General features: G+C 47.7%; 1 protein-coding gene across 2 annotated transcripts in view; it reads left to right on the top strand.

The window, feature by feature from the left end:
- The window catches only part of LOC139227759 (choline/ethanolaminephosphotransferase 1-like), a 48888-nt gene that overhangs the window by 13047 nt on the left and 19535 nt on the right, over positions 1–16306 (top strand). Inside the window, exons 2-7 of one of the 2 annotated variants that reach the window (XM_070858763.1) lie at positions 215–362; positions 6530–6671; positions 8214–8298; positions 12810–12941; positions 13796–13954; positions 15173–15298. In XM_070858763.1, the coding sequence (XP_070714864.1) occupies positions 215–362; positions 6530–6671; positions 8214–8298; positions 12810–12941; positions 13796–13954; positions 15173–15298 (792 nt within the window). Of the gene's footprint in view, positions 1–214; positions 363–6529; positions 6672–7210; positions 7296–8213; positions 8299–12809; positions 12942–13795; positions 13955–15172; positions 15299–16306 lie in introns of both variants that reach the window. The other variant, XM_070858764.1, reaches the window with a different exon arrangement.

The following is a 16306-nucleotide window of genomic DNA, read 5'->3' as shown; positions in this document are numbered from 1 at the left end:
TCACTGTTGTAATAACTTCATTTATTTCTCCGCATGCTGTTAATTCTGATACTGTATTGTTTACAGTATAGGGAAAGTTGAACTTAAACTGATGCTACTATCAAGTTCTGCCAGAGTGTCTCTGGTGTGATGCCCTTAATCCATCCTTCCCTCTGCTCCCGGTGTGCGATCCTACTGCTGACTTTCAGCTTGCTCTGTTTTCTGTGCTCTGCAGGCACCTCTGTGGGCATATCTAGCCTGTGCACTGGGCCTTTTTATCTACCAAACACTCGATGCTATAGATGGGAAGCAGGCGAGAAGAACCAATAGCAGCAGTCCTCTCGGAGAGCTGTTTGACCATGGCTGTGATTCGCTTTCCACAGGTAGGAGCTCGCTCTGTATTGGTTGTGTTTTATGTACTGAATATTTAAGAATCTCTGTGATTTCCGCAGTTATTGTAACCAGTACTTTATCCCAGCAGAGCAGGGCCAGTACTGGCTCATCAAAGGGTTCAACTCAGCTCCCCTATTCAAGCTTGGCAAAATACAAATGGAGCTCTGGGTTTTAGTGCCCATCCTGTTTGTTGCCTCTGTCAATCCTACCATTCGTTTTATCAATCTGCTTCCTGTCACTGAGTAAAATATAAGTCTTTGGAATTCCCTCTTAAACTCCTCCACCTCAAGCCCCTCTGCCTCTCTACTACCTCCTTTAAGACCTTCCTTACCACGTCTTTAACCAAGCTTTTGGCTACTCCCAACATCTCCTCCCTTGGCTCGGCATCCAGCTCTGTCTGGTTGCACCTCAGTGAAGCGACTTGGGATGTCTCCCCACATTAAAGGCACTATATACATAGACGGTATTGTTGATCAATCAACCAGTGACAATGTTGTCCAGACTTGACATAAAACAACACAACTAAAGAAGGCAGCACTTTGAGCAGTAGCCACATGCAAGTATATTTGCCACTGCAGGAATAGATTTCCATTCAGTTCGTGTTGGTCCATAAACTGTCATTGGTCTACTAAGGTGAGACCAGCACCTCGGGGCATCGACCAGCCACATGCGGTGTGTCCAATGACTCCAGCCTTCAATTGGACTGATATCTCCTGCCCCATCCACACATCTGGTCTCTTTCCATGCTCTCACGTGTCTCTGTCTCTTGTTCTTTCCCATTCCCAGTGAGAGAAAATTTGGCACAATGCTGTTAGATTGGGGCATGGGATCGTCCTCAGCAGGAATGAAAGCACTCTGACCCACACTGGCTGCTGTGGGGGAGAGAGTATAATAGTCCTTCAAAATCACCAGAACAACTTACATACATACAATCCCAAAGCATTTCAGTGGGGGATAACTGGGGACTATTGAAGGAATAATGCTGAGCATCCAGGATGATTACATGTCATAAATCAATGTGTTCAGATGAAACAAAGGTGATCCTAAATAGATGATCACATTAAAAGTGATAGACCGTGGAAAAAAGCCTCTACAAATTTTGGGGTGAGAAAGGGCTTAGTGGGAAATGTAGAACCACATGAACATGACTAGAGGGGAGCAGCAAGAGACCCGGGGAAGCACAGCAGCAGAGGCTAACAGGACAGTAAACCATTGTCTCCGTGAGAGAAGGGGTAGAACCATAAAAGGTGCAAATGTTCTCGAGACCCAGGACATGCACAAGAGAGTAAACATTCTGATTCCTGACTCCGTGTATTCAAAAGGGACGGTGTGAACAATGTGCCTTCCTCAAGCAGACATAACTGAGGTAAAATCAACGACATTGATATAGAGGAGATGCAAGTCCCAGACTAGCTCAAAACAGCGATAGGTAGTATTTAACCCAAAGTGTTGAGAGAATATGACACAGAATTAACACAGAAACAGAGGATCAAGATGTTGAATCAGTTTGAATGGCGATAAGGAATAATAAAGGGAAAAAGTCGCTGGTGGGCGTAGTCTATAGGCCCCTTAACAGGACGGAGTATAAATCAAGAAATAATGGAGGCTTGTAATAAAGGAACGGCAATAAGCATGGGTGATTTTTAACCTTCATGTTGATTGGACAAAGCAAATTGGCCAGGGTAGCCTTGAGGAGGAGTTCATAGAGTGTATCCAGGATAATTTCCTTCAACAGTATGTTGCGGAACCAACCAGGAAGCAGGATATCTTAGATCTGGTACTGTGTAATGAAGCAGGATTAATAAATGATTTCATAGTAAAACATCCTCTAGAATGAGTGACCATAATATGGTTGGTTGAATTTCAAATTCAGTTGGAGGATGAGAAAGTTGGTTCTCAAACCAGTGTCCTAAGCTTAAATAAAGGAGATTACAAAGGTGTTGGGGCAGAGTTGGCTAAAGTGTACTGGGAAAAAGAATGGGTCGGTTGATGAGCAGTGGCAGACATTTTAGGAGATATTTCATAACTCGCAACAAAAATATATCCCAAATGAGAAGGAAAGACTAAGAGAAGGGGTAACCATCTGTGGCTAACTAAGGAAATAAGGGATGGTATCAAATTGAAAACAAGGGTATACAATGTGGCCAAGACTAGTGGGAGGCCAGAGGATTGGGAAACTTTTAAAAACCAGCAGAGAAAGACCAAAAAAATGATTGAGGGGGAAAATAGATTACGAAAGTAAACTAACACGAAATAGAAATACAAATAGTAAGAGTTTCTACAGATACATAAACAGGAAAAGAGTGGCTAAAGTAAATGGAGGATGAGACTGGAGAATTAATAATGGAGAACAGGGACGTGAACAAATATTTTGTATCGGTCTTCATGGTAGAAGACACTAAAAACATCCCAATAGTGGATAATCAAGGAGCTATACGGAGGGAGGAACTTAATACAATCACTATCACTAATTAAGTAGTACTAGGTAAAATAATGGGACTAAAGGTGGACAAGTTCCCTGGACCTGATGCCTTACATCCTAGGGCCTTAAAAGATGTGGCTGCAGAGATAGTGGATGCATTGGTCGTAATTACCAAAATTTCCTGAATTCTGGGGCAGTCCCAGCAGATTGGAAAACTAAAAATGTAACGCCCCTATTTAAAAAAGGAGGCATACAAAAAACAGAAAACTATAGACCATTTAGCCTAACATCTGTCGTTGGGGAAAATGCTGGAGTCCATTATTAAGGAAGCAGTAGCGGGACATTTGGAACAGCATGATTCAATCAGCATGGTTTTATGAAAGGGAAATCATGTTTGACAAATTTGCTGGAATTCTTTGAGGATGTAATGAGCAGGGTGGATAAGGGGGAACCAGTGGATGTAATGTATTTAGATTTTCAAAAGGCATTCGATAAGGTGCCACATAAAAGGTTACTGCACAAGATAAAAGCTCGTGGGGTTGGGGGTAATATATTAGCATGGATAAAGAATTGGCTAACTAACAGAAAACAGTCGGGATGAATGAGTCATTTTCCGGTTGGCAAACAGTGACTAGTGGGGTGCCATAGGGATTGGTGCTAGGTCCTCAACTATTTACAATCTATATTAAACGACTTGGATGAAGGGACCGAGTGTAATGTAGCCAAGTTTGCTGATGATACAAAGATGGGTGGGAAAGCAAATTGTGTGGAGGGGACAAAAAATCTGCAAAGGGATATAGACAGGCTAAGTGAGTGGGCAAACATTTAGCAGATGGAATACAATATGGGAAAATGTGAGGTTATTCACTTTGGCAGAAATAATAGAAAAGCAAATTATAATTTAAATGGAGAAAAATTGAAAAGTGCTGCAGTACAGAGACCTGGGGGTGCATGAAATGCAAAAAGTTAGTATGCAGGTACAGCAAGTAATCAGGAAGGCAAATGGGGAATGTTGGCCTTTATTCTAAGGGGGATAGAGGATAAAAGCAGTTAAGTCCTGCTACAACCGTACAGGGTATTAGTGAGATCACACCTGGAGTACTGCATACAGGTTTGGTCTCCGTATTTAAGGAAGGATATACTTGCATTGGAGGCTGTTCAGAGAAGGTTCACTAGGTTGATTCCGGACATGAGGGGGTTGACCTATGAGGATATGTTGAGTAGGTTGGGCCTATACACATTGGAGTTCAGAAGCATGAGAGGTGATCTTATTGAAACATATAAGGTAATGAGGGAGCTCGACAAGGTGGATGCAGAGAGGATATTTTCACTGATGGGGGAGATTCGAACTAGGGGACATAGTCTTAGAATAAGGGGCCGCCCATTTAAAACTGAGATGAGAAGAAATTTCTTCTGAGGGTTGTCAATCTATGGAATTCTCTGTCCCAGAGAGCTGTGGAGGCTGGGTCATTGAATATATTTAAGGTGGGGATAGACAGATTTTTGAGCGATAAGGGTTATGGGGAGGGAAGTGGAGCTGAGTCCATTATCTTATTGAATGGCGGAGCAGGCTCGAGGGGCCACATGGCCTATTCCTCCTATTTCTTATGTTATGTTCGGCCATTTGGCCCAACGGGTCTGTGCCAGTGTTTATGTTTCACACGAGCCTCCTCCCACCCTACTTCATCTCATTCAATCAGCATAGCCACCTATTCCTTTCACCCATGTGTGTTTATGTAACTTCTCCTTAAATGCATCTGTGGTATTCTTCTCAACCACTGCCTGTGATAGCGAGTTCCACATTCTCTGGGTAAAGAAGTTTTTCCTGAGTGCCTACCTGGATTTATTCGTGACTATCTTATATTTATGGCCCCTAGTTTTGGACTGTCCTGTAAGTGGAAACCTCATCTCTATGCTTACCCTATGACCCTTTCATAATGTTAAAGACCTCTCTGGTTGTGTCCGGGACCGGGAGGGTGCTGACTGGCATACCTCAGTGATTGGTGTTGGGCCCACTGATGTTTCTAATTTATATCAATAACTTTGCTTCTGAAACCCAAGATTAAAATGGTCAAAATGACAGATTACACCAAACTAGGAGGGGCAGTGAGATCAGAAGCGCAACTCAGAAATTACAGAGCGAGTCGATGAAAATATCTACGTTGGCAGAGCTGTGGGAGGTGAAATTTAATTCCAACGAACAAAGTGTTGGACATGGGGAGGAAAGATCGGCAGTGCTGGTACTCTGTGAATGGTGCTGAAATGGCCAGGGCTGAAGGTGAAAGACCTGGGGCTCCCAGACTCTGGTCACTAAGCCCAATCATGGTCATTAGTGTGTTCACCAATATAAACCAAAGCAGTAGAATAGAAGTTGGAGGAAGTCCTGATCACACTATAAAAAACTCTGGTCAGACCCACCTTGAGCCCTGTGCCCAGTTCTGGTCACCAAGCCACGAGAGAGAGATTAGAGTGCTGGAGGCAGAGCAGAGAAAGACCAGGCGCCAATCCCCAGGGCCAGAGTTATGGGGGAAGAGGTGGACTTCCATTTGCCATTTCGCTCACTAGACATTGCTCAGGCTGCCTGTTTCAAAGCTGATCCACTTGGAGTGACGGGAGGGGGGGCGTGGGAGCTTGCCCCCCTGGGAGGGGCGGTGGGGGGGGGGGGTGGGGTGGCCGGAGCTGTCCCTCGGGCGGTGATGGGAGGAAAGGGGAGCTGGGGGCAAAGCTGTCCCTCACAGTTGGGGGTGGGGGGGGGGGAGGGGGAGGGGGGGTTGGTGGCTGGGTGGGAGCTGTTGCCCTGGGAGTGACGGGGGGGTGGGGGGTGGAGATGTCCCCCTGGGAGGGAGGTTGGGGCCTGGGGTTATTTCAGGCTCCCAGTATCTGAGGGAGGATTTACCTACACAGCAGTGGAGGCGATGAGGACGATGTGCTAGCAGGTGGTGTCACTGTTATCGGGGCTCTGAGGGGGATTTCCTGGTGCTGTGGGACGTGAAGCCTGATTGGTTGCAGGCCTGAGATAGTTGGGGAGGGGGGTGCGCGGGGACATGTTAGTCCAGCTCCTGCTCCGTGAGCTGTGTAGATCCACTATTGAATGTCATGCTCCATGTCCCCCTGTTGCTGCAGGTCTAGGCTTCGGCTCTGGTACCATGTGACAACGGGCACAGCAGCAGTGCGAGGAGTGGCGAGGCTGGCACTATCCACTCTGGACTTTGAACTCCAGCATGCGGCCAGAAATGCCACTGGTCTTTATTCGAAGTGTGTGGTAAATGAGCTCTCCGCCCAATTGTTGGAAATCCCGAGGAAAGGAAGTGGAGGGGGGGCTGACCCATGGCCTCTGCCTGTGGGAACAGCCTGTTGGGGTTGGGGTTGGGTTGGGTTGGGGGGGGGGGTGGGGGGAGGAGGAGGGAGGGAGAATCCTCGCCATCCATTGTCATCTCCCAGTGGCTGACTTGAATAGAGAGATGATACGCTGGAAGGTGTGGTGGGAACTCCCCCTCACTGCTTCCAGACAGGCTGGTGGGCCTGGCTTAATGCCAGATATTGACGCTCCTCCACAGAACTGTCCCAGGTGCTGCAGTGACTGAGGGGGTGGGGGGGGGGGGGGGGGGGCTTGTGCTGGAGTTGACCATCTCTGACTGTGATTGGTCTGTTTGAGACCCAGAGTTGGGGTGCTAACGGGATTGTTTTGTGCGCTGTACCCGGAGAGTAAATGCCGTGCCCATTTGTGTTCCGCAGTCTTCGTGGTTCTGGGGATCTGCATCGCTGTGCAGCTGGGCACCAACCCGGACTGGATGTTCTTCTGCTGCTTTGCCGGAGTCTTCATGTTCTACTGTGCGCACTGGCAGACGTACGTCTCCGGGACACTGCGCTTCGGGATGTGAGTATTACATGGGCACCAGGGAGTCAGTGAAATACTCACTCTCACACACACTCACACTCTCACACACACTCACACTCACACTCACACTCATCCACATGCCAGCTCCCTGAATTCACATTGTGCCTCTAACTTGTTTTTTATCTCCTGGTGCAGGTACATTAAAAGCGATTGCTCGCTGATCTTTAGGGGGTCAGTGGTGTTCAAACACTCACCAGCTTCAGTCCAGACTCCTGTGGTCTGATGCACGCTTGTTATTACACAGCCCAAATTTAAATCCCACCGCCATTGTTTTGGACTCGGCCTTTAATGAAACCACTTGCTGCAGTCACCACTGGCTCAGTGACCTGGCACCCTCAGTGAGGGGGAAGCGAGCTGCATTGTCTTGCAGCCTGTTTCCATTCCATTGAATGGGGTTACTCTGACAGGGCTTAAGAACATAAAAGCATAAGAAATAGGAGTAGGTTTGTTTGCTACTCGCACTGTTTGTGTCTTGTTGAAGATGTTTCATTGTTTTACGATTATTTTCTGACTGATAGATTCGATATCACCGAAGCTCAGCTCTGTATTGTAGTTGCACAAGTTATGACAGTGATTGTGGGGCCTTCACTGTGGAATATTCCGGTAAACACCAACCTTCTGGGCGACTGCATGTTGACTCTAGCAAATTGAACAGCTGCTCTATCACGCACCATAACCAATCAGTAACTCTGCTGTCCTAACCAATCAGTAGCGTCCTTTACCCTCACCCCCAGCTTCCCATCGCATGGCTGCTCCCCATCGATAATTAACCCTTCACAGGTCTGCAGTGCAGGAACACATGGTTTCCATTCAAGCAGCACTGCGTCCAAATTCTTAAAAGCTGACAAGATGATGTGAGGCACCACCTTAAATTCCCAGGGCTCCTGAGCTGTGTGGAGGGATGGGGGAGGGTTTTGATAGGGTACAAAGATGCCTTTTAAACTAGCAACAGCCATGGCAGAAGGTGTTGTATTTAATGACTGTCTCCCTTCCCCTTGTGCTGGAGGTGTTGAGCTCCTTGCTGGGGCGTTGACTGTTCCACAGCCTCCAGCAACCCCTGGTGCCCTGCTCAAACAACCATTCTTCACCATGGGGTGAGCATTAACTCAGCTCGAGTTAACCTTCCACTCCTCCACTACCAGCCACACACGCTCAGTGGAAACAGCTGGATGGTGTTCAGGAGCAGGAACCACTGCCCCCTCCCCCCAGCAATCTCTCCCAGCCTCTGGCCACTCAGACCAATTACAATGACCCTCTCGCTACCCCAAGCAGATATCAATTAGCGGTGTGGATCCCCTCTTTTGGGGGCCGGGGCACCTCGAGGTCGAAGGGACTTCAGGCTGATGAATTGCGACTGGTGCCTTCAGAAAATTAAGCATTGGAGACAGTGAGGAGGGGGTCTAATGGAGCGCATTACTCCGTTGGCTTGGTGCATGATAGAGTTACAGTTGCTTTGCTTGGGATGGCCTCACTACCAATGAATGGCTCTAATACTGATTTCTGCTTTTCTCACCCAATCAGAATTGATGTGACTGAAGTGCAAATCTTCATAATAGTCCTGTTTTTATTGGCCGCGAGTGGAGGAACTGCATTTTGGGAATCAATGGTAATTAATCGAAAACCTGAATTCTGCTCCCTGTTTACCTGGAGAAAGGACGGGAGCAAACGGCGGGGTGGGGGGGTCGGAGAGGCCTGGCTGGGGCAGACATTGACCTGCTCTGCACTCTGTCTCTTGGGGAGAATGCAATGGGACACAGAGCTGCAGGTTGAGAAGATGTGGCGATTGCAACCTGGTTTGCTGCCGTCCTTTCACTAATGCATGGAAACCTGCCTCCAGATTCCTGGTCGAGTATGTGGCACTCGTCCAGTTGCATTTTGTCGTTTTTATTTAAGGCCTATGCCCCGGGTTCTGTTAGATGCAGCAGTGATTTGTGATTTATTTTAAGCACTGTGTGCTCTCCGACTGGCAAAACGCAGTCCTCGCGCCTCTGGTGCCTGTTGCGAGGAAGTGGGCAAGCCAAGATAGTTTGCAGGTCAATCAGAGTCCAGGTGGATCTGTGATCTGGCTGGGATTCCCATCCAAAGGTTCAGCGAGCCGAGATTAGAAAACTCACTTGCTTTACTTGAAGGAACCAAAGGCCACTCAACCTGTTAAGGTCAAAGATGCTTTGCTAACCTCGCTGTGCCAAGCCCATTAGAAGAGGGTGAAAGTCAGCCAAGTGTGGGCCTGGATTAGCAGTGTGAAACAATTGGCTTCAATATGTCCCTGACTAAGGTAGCACTAGAAATGGTGGTGATACCGAGTGCTGCAGGATTAAACGCTCCCACGCACACTGTCCCCTTCTCCAGCACAACTTCTCCAGCTTTGCAAGTCTGAGAATGACAACAACAATTTGCATTTATATAGCACCTTTAATGTCCCCGGGCATTTCACAGGAGCAAAACTTGCCACCGAGCCACAAAAGGACATGTGACCAAAGCTCAGTCAAAGACGTAGGTTTTAAGGAGAGGCGGTGAGCTTTAGGGAGGGTTTTCCAGAGCTTGGGGCCGGGCAGCTGAAGCGGGTTTGTTTTTGCGGTTGGAGATTCACTTTCCCCATTTGCAGGACGCTGTGCTCCTGGCGAGAAGCCTTTATCCAAGTCCCCTCCTCCTCAAGGTGAGATGGTTGTACGTGTGCCGGACATTGTATTGGGGGGCAACCACCTGGTGGTTATTACATGTGTGAGCCTCTGACGGTGGAATGTTTGTAGACTATTCAACAATGAGGGCATCATGGCTTAGGTCGGTCGGTCCCACCATCCTGGTCTGTTAGAAATATTCCAACTCCGTACAGTCCCGCTTTCTTCCATAGGCCTCCTGATTGGACTGTACTAAAGTTTGTCACTATGCAGTGTCTTTCACAGGCAGCTCCACGATATCTGCTTCAGCCTCAAACAGTGGCTAGGGCAAAGGGTGGAGTCTCTGTTGCTGTCTTTCTTTCTCTCGCTCCGCGTGTGTGTTTCTCTTGCTGCACCCTCTTTACTCCCTCTCTTCGCCCCCCCCCCCCCCTCCTGTTTTTATGTCTCTGTCACCTTTTTGGGCCCCCGTGGCTGCCTCACCCTCACCCTCACCGCTGCTCTGCAGTATACTGTGGGCTGATATGGATGTTGACAGCCTCATGAGTTGCAGCATTGATTGCATGCTGCAGAGCATTCAGCTATCTGGATAGCACTGCCTGAATATTAACTGGCATAGAATTAGTGTCAAGGAATAGAGGGATTGTTAAAATATATTCCGGAAAACCTTTTTAGCCAGTGCATAACAACCCCAACAAGAGAGGGGCCAGTCCTGGATTTAGTTTTAGGGAATGAACCTGGGCAGGTGGGAAGAGGGAGAGCATTTTGACGTTCGTAATCAGAATTCAGTTAGATTTAGCATAGTTATGGAAATGGACAAAGATTGACCAGGTGTAAAAGTTCTTGGTTGGGGAAAGGCCAATTTTACTAAGCTGAGATGAGCAAAAGTGGACTGGAAACAGCTACTTGAAGGTAATTCAGTGTCAGAGCAGTGGGAGGCATTCAAGAAGGCGATCGTGAGGGTTCCCTTAAAGAAAAAGGGTGGGACTAACAAATCTAGAGCCTCCTGGATGTCAAGGAGCATATAGGGTCGGATAAAGAAAAAAAAAGATTTTGTCAGATACCGAGGGCTCAGTACTAGAGAAAGCCGAGAGTATAGAAAGTGAAGGAGTGACATTAAAAAGGAAATTAGGAAAATAGAGAGGGCATGAAAAAATACTAGCAAGTATAACTAAGGAAAACCCAAAGCTGTTTTATAAATACATAAAGAGCAAGAGTACTAAGGAAGAGTGTGAAGGCGAAAGACTTCGCAGAAAAGAGGGATGATGCTGACATTGTAGGTAAGGAGGAAGATTGTGAAATGTTAGATGGGATAAAGAGAGACAATATTAAGGGGTTTAGCATCTTTGAAAGTAGATAAATCGCCAGGCCTGGATGAAATGTGTCCCAAGTTGTTGAGAGGCAAGGGAGGAATGAGCAGAGGCGTGACCATCATTTTCCAATCCCCTCTGGCTGCAGGTGTGGTGCCGGAGGACTGGAGGACTGCTAACCATGTCCCGTTGTTTAAAAGGGGACAGGATAAATCTTCATTTAGAACGGCACGGATTAATCAAGGACAGTCGGCATGCATTAGTTAGGGGAAGGTCATATCTGACTAACTTGATTGAATTTTTTGAGGTGGTGACAATGAGTGTAGTGCATTTGATGCAGTCTACATGGATTATAGCAAGGCTTTTGACAAGGCCCTACATGGCAGGTTGGTCAAAAAAGTAAAAGGGAAAGTGGCAAGTTGGATCCAAAATTGGCTCAGGCAGGAAGCAAAGGGTAATGGTCGAGTATTTCCAGTAGCGTTCCACAGGGCTCAGTACTAGGTTCCCTGCTTTTTGTGGTATCAAAAATTGGCCATGTGGTTGATAGGAAAGAAAGCTGTAGACTGCAGGAAGATATCAATGAACTGATCAGGTGGGCAGAACAGTGGCAAATGGAATTCAATCCGGAGAAGTGTGAGATAATGCATTTGGGGAGGGCTAACAAGGCAAGGGAATACACAATATATGGTAGGATCCTGAGAAGTGTAGAGGAACAGAGGGATCTTGGAGTGCATATCCACAAATCCCTGAAGAGAGCAGGACAGGCCGAGGTGGTTAAAAAGGCATACTGGATAGCTTGCTGTATTGGCTGAGGCATGGAATATAAACGCAGAGAAGTTGTGCTTGAACTGTACAAAACACTAGTTTGGCCACAGCTAGAGTACTGCGTGCAGTTCTGGTTACCACATTACAGAAAAGATGTGATTGGACTGGTGCGGGTACAGAGATTTATGAGAATTGTCAGGACTAGAGAGTTTTAACTATGAAGAAAGATTGGCTAGACTGGGGTTGTTTTTGTTGGAACGGAGGAGGCTGAGTGGAGATTTAATTGAGATGTATAAAATTATGAGGGTCTTGGGTCGAGTGGATAGGAAGGGCCTATTTCCCCCAGCAGAGGGATCAATACCCAGGGGGCAAAGCTTTAAAGTAATTGGTTGAAGGATTAGAGGAGAGATGAGGAAACCTTTCTTCATCCAGAGGGTGGTGGGGGTCTGGAACTCACTGCCTGTACGGGCGGTAGAGGCACAAACCCTCACAGCATTTAAAACGTATTGGATGTGCAGTCGAATTGCGTAAACTGCAAAGCTACGGACCGTAAATGTGTCTGATTCTATGAGCACAAAGCCAGCTCCACATCTTGGTCATCCTGGGCCCCAAAATTGTGGCTGGGACAGTGCCAGTGGTTTGAGCTCTTTATCCGCACTCCCAGTGAGGGACTGTTTGGCTTGGTTGAGGGCCATTCAGTCTGGTTACATCTTTGAAACAGGTGTCAATTGAAGGTTAGAACTGGAAATAGCCCATGTTCCCCCGTCAGACACTATTGTTTGATTAACACATTTTGGCAGGTATGGGTTGGCTGCTGGACTGTTTCTTCTATAGGAGCCTGTGTCCATTTTCTAACACCCTTACCTCATCATTATCCAATGGCGTGTGGAGGATGCCTAGAGACATATGACCTTTTAGGGCCATCTTCATTCATCGACCAAAGACTTGCTTCACGCACTGCAATGTGCAACCTTGCACCCTTGTGAGGCGGAATATAAGTTTTTCATTAGGTTTTCTAAGATTCAAATAGCTCCCGCATGGAGGGGTGTGCATGCACAGGACTGCTTGGGGTAAAACTGGAGAAAGTTGTGCTCTTGTAGAGGGAGCAATGGGTATAGCAAAAGCTAACTTGGAATATTACGGAAAATTAAATTGAGAGTTGGCCAAGGGGACACTGGTTCAAATTTTAGGGCTGATATCAGGAAATTGTTCATGCAAAGAAAGTGGTCAGTGTATGGAATAAACTCCGTAGTGAGGGCACAAACCCTGGAATTGTTTAACAGAGTGCATGCTGCAATGGGGGACACGGACTGTTGGATCTTTGCGATGATCTGATTGGCCTTCTCACCATACTTGTCTTGTGCTCTTTGAACAGTGAGTTACCGCTGATTCCTGCCATTCTCATGTTCTCTCTTTACCCTGTAAAGATCCCCGTTTTGGAAATTCAAGTTAAAATTGTGCCGGCTCTCTTTGTGGTAGCGGGCGCCATCTTCTCCTGCACCAACTACTTCACTGTCATCTTCACCGGCGGTGTCGGCAAGAATGGTTCCACCATAGCAGTAAGTGACAAAGCGTCAGCACTGGAGGGGGGAAAGGGAGGTGGGGTGGGAGGGGAGGTGGGGTCGAGGGTCGGACTGGGAGAGGGGGGGCGGGGGGGTTGGTTGGTCTGGGGTGGGGTGGTGGGGTTGTTCGGTCTGGGGGAGGGGAGGTCGGGTTGTTCGGTCTGGGGGAGGGGAGGTCGGGTTGTTCGGTCTGGGGGAGGGGAGGTCCTGCGGATGCGGGATGTTTGAGCTCCAGCTTCATCTGCTTAACGTTAAACTCTCAGATTTAGCTCGCCCCTCCTGTATTACACTATTATCCAGCGGCTTGTCCAAGCCATGGGGAGATGGTGAAGTTTAGCTGGCCTGTGCCAGTTAAAATTGTGTCAGGGAAGGACTGTGTTTATTGGGTGGTGGTGATAGGAATGAGCTAATTAAGAGATCGGTGAGGTATCTGAAAGAAAGTGATCGACAGAGACAGAGACAGAGACGGGGGGAGAGAGGTGGAGAGAGCAGGAAAAGGGAGAAGAGTGGGAGAGAGATATTAACCAGAAAGCAAGATCAGACACACCTTCAAGCTGATTCTGATGTGTAATATTCCCAGTGCTCTTGTGTACAAGCTTCAAGTATTTGCATCAGCTCCTGAAAGGGACGGGGGGCAGGGAAAGAAAGGGAGACACAGCCCCAGGATGGTGTCCCAGGGGGAGGTGGGGGGGTACCCCAGTGCGGTGTCCCCGGGCAGTCTGGATATAGTGAGCGGGGCGTCTGACTGGAACACACCGTGTGCAGTGAGCGCTGGTATCCGCTCTGTGCACAAGTGATTGTATTGTGGGGACTGACACGGAGTTAACCACATGTATCATTGTGTTTCACAGGGTACAAGTGTGCTGTCACCATTCCTGCACATAGGGGCAGTTATAACACTGGCATTGATGATCTACAAGAAATCCACCAGCCGGCTCTTTGAGAATAACCCCTGCCTCTACATACTCGCTTTTGGCTTTGTGTCTGCAAAAATAACCAATAAATTAGTGGTACGTGTCGCATATTGTGGGCAGCTGCCTCTCTCCACCCACATAACCCCTGACCCCTCAGTACGGGCAACAAGTCTGACTAAACACTCTGACCTTCAGAGTGTGCCATCCCAAGTAAATGCTGAAAAGCCTTAAGGCAGAAAGCCTCTGATATAGTGTCACATAAGAAATAGGAGCAGGAGTAGGCCATATGGCCCCTCGAGCCTGCTCCGCCATTCAATAAGATCATGGCTGATCTGATCATGGACTCAGCTCCACTTTCCTGCCCGCTCCCCATAACCCCTTATTCCCTTATCGTTTAAGAAACTTGTCTATTTCTGTCTTAAATTTATTCAATATCCCAGCTTCCACAGCTCTCTGAGGCAGTGAATTCCATAGATTTACAACCTTCAGAAGAAATTTCTCCTCATCTCAGTTTTAAATGGGCGGCCCCTTATTCTAAGATCATGCCCTCTAGAGGCTGTTGTGCAGTTAAGATATCCTCATTAAAACCTTGACTTTGCCACTTCAAATCTCGTTTAAAAATTGGTCACAATAATAGGTTCCCGCGATAGTTGTGATTATTTAACGAGCAATCTTTTGATGCAAATTGTATTTTAAGCCTGGTTTGGCCCCTATATTGGATGTTCCGCTGGTACTCAGTGGGTAGCACACTCGCCTCTGAGTCAGAAGGTCGTGGGTTCAAGTCCCAGAGACTTGGAATACAACCTAGACCAACACTTCCAGTGCAGTGCTGAGGGAGCGCTGCACTGTCTGAGGTGCCATCTTTCGGATGAGACGTTAAAACCGAGGGCCTATCTGCTCTCTCGGGTGGATGGAAACGATCCCATGGCATTATCTTGAAGAGCAGGGGAGTTCTCCCCGGTGTCCTGGCCAATATTTATCCCTCAGCCAGCATCACTAAAACAAATGATCTGGCCATTATCACATTGCTGTGCCTGGGATCTTGCTGTTTGCAAATTGGCTGCTGCGTTTCCCATTTTACACCAGTGACTACACTTCAAAAGTACTTCATTGGCTGTAAAGTGCTTTGGGACGTTTCGTGAGGGGAATCACAGGCACAGACCTGCACCCTTCCATTTCGCACCGCAGCAATCCCAGCGGACATCCCGAGTACGAAAGGTGCTATATAATGCACAGTGTGTACTAATCTAATCTGATTTTTGAACCAGCGAATGTTATTCCAAGTGCAGTGAACAAATTCTCTCCTGATTTCAGGTGGCTCATATGACAAAGAGTGAGATGCATTTACAGGACACAGCCTTTGTTGGCCCAGGGCTCCTCTTCCTCGACCAATACTTCAACAGTTTTATAAACGAGTATTTGGTGCTGTGGATTGCTTTGGTAAGTAGAGAACAGCAGTGTCCTGCCCAAACTCCAGTTTAATATCTTGCTTTCAGATGCTTTGGCCATACATTAAAATCACGACGATGGCCACTAGTCAACACATTTATCCCGACTGCTGCAACATTCTAACCTCCTGCTGCTGGAAAGCGGGCGGGCATTTCCCAGTGCACAGCAAAAACTCCGATATTTTCTGACGTGTATCTGTAGATATTATAACACAACCAGAGCCTCGATCCACATCCACTCCTGGGAGTGCTCTCCAGAAGTGAGAGAGAAAAGGGTGCAGGTCTGTGCCTGTGATTCCCCTTGCGGGCAGCTCGATTTTGAGCTGCCAGGTGCCCACTGTCCACAGCCAGGGGAACGTAACTGGTAGTGGGGGCCTTTTGCTTGCTAGCGGATCTGCGTGCCTAATATCATTTCTTTCCAACCTCCTGCTGCAGAGGGAGCATTACAAAATCCCAGTCTGCCAAGGGCCACAGGTGAAGGAGAGGCGAGCTGTAATGGGCCCTGGTGAGGGAGAGGTGTGTGTAATGGGCCCTGGTGAAGGAGAGGTGTGTAATGGGCCCTGGTGAAGGAGAGGTGTGCTGTAATGGGCCCTGGTGAAGGAGAGGTGAGCTGTAATGGGCCCTGGTGAAGGAGAGGTGAGCTGTAATGGGCCCTGGTGAAGGAGAGGTGTGCTGTAATGGGCCCTGGTGAGGGAGAGTTGAGCTGTGTAATGGGCCCTGGTGAGGGAGAGTTGAGCTGTGTAATGGGCCCTGGTGAAGGAGAGGTGAGCTGTGTAATGGGGTCTGGTGAAGGAGAGGTGAGCTGTAATAGGGTCAGTGAAGGAGTAATGTGCTGTAATGGGGTCCTGGAGTCTCAAATTAACGAAGGGGTGACTGAACACCTTGAACGTTTTCAGCTAATCAGAGAGCCAGCGTGAATTTGTAAAAGGTAGATCATGCCTGACAAACCTGATAGAATTTCTTGAAGAGCGGATTAAAGTAGTGGACAGCGAACATAACA

Source organism: Pristiophorus japonicus, chromosome 17, assembly GCF_044704955.1.
Source record: "Pristiophorus japonicus isolate sPriJap1 chromosome 17, sPriJap1.hap1, whole genome shotgun sequence".
NCBI classification, from domain to species: domain Eukaryota; kingdom Metazoa; phylum Chordata; class Chondrichthyes; family Pristiophoridae; genus Pristiophorus; species Pristiophorus japonicus.
Note: the sequence above shows the minus strand (reverse complement) of the source record. Positions and strands in the feature narration are given on the sequence as shown.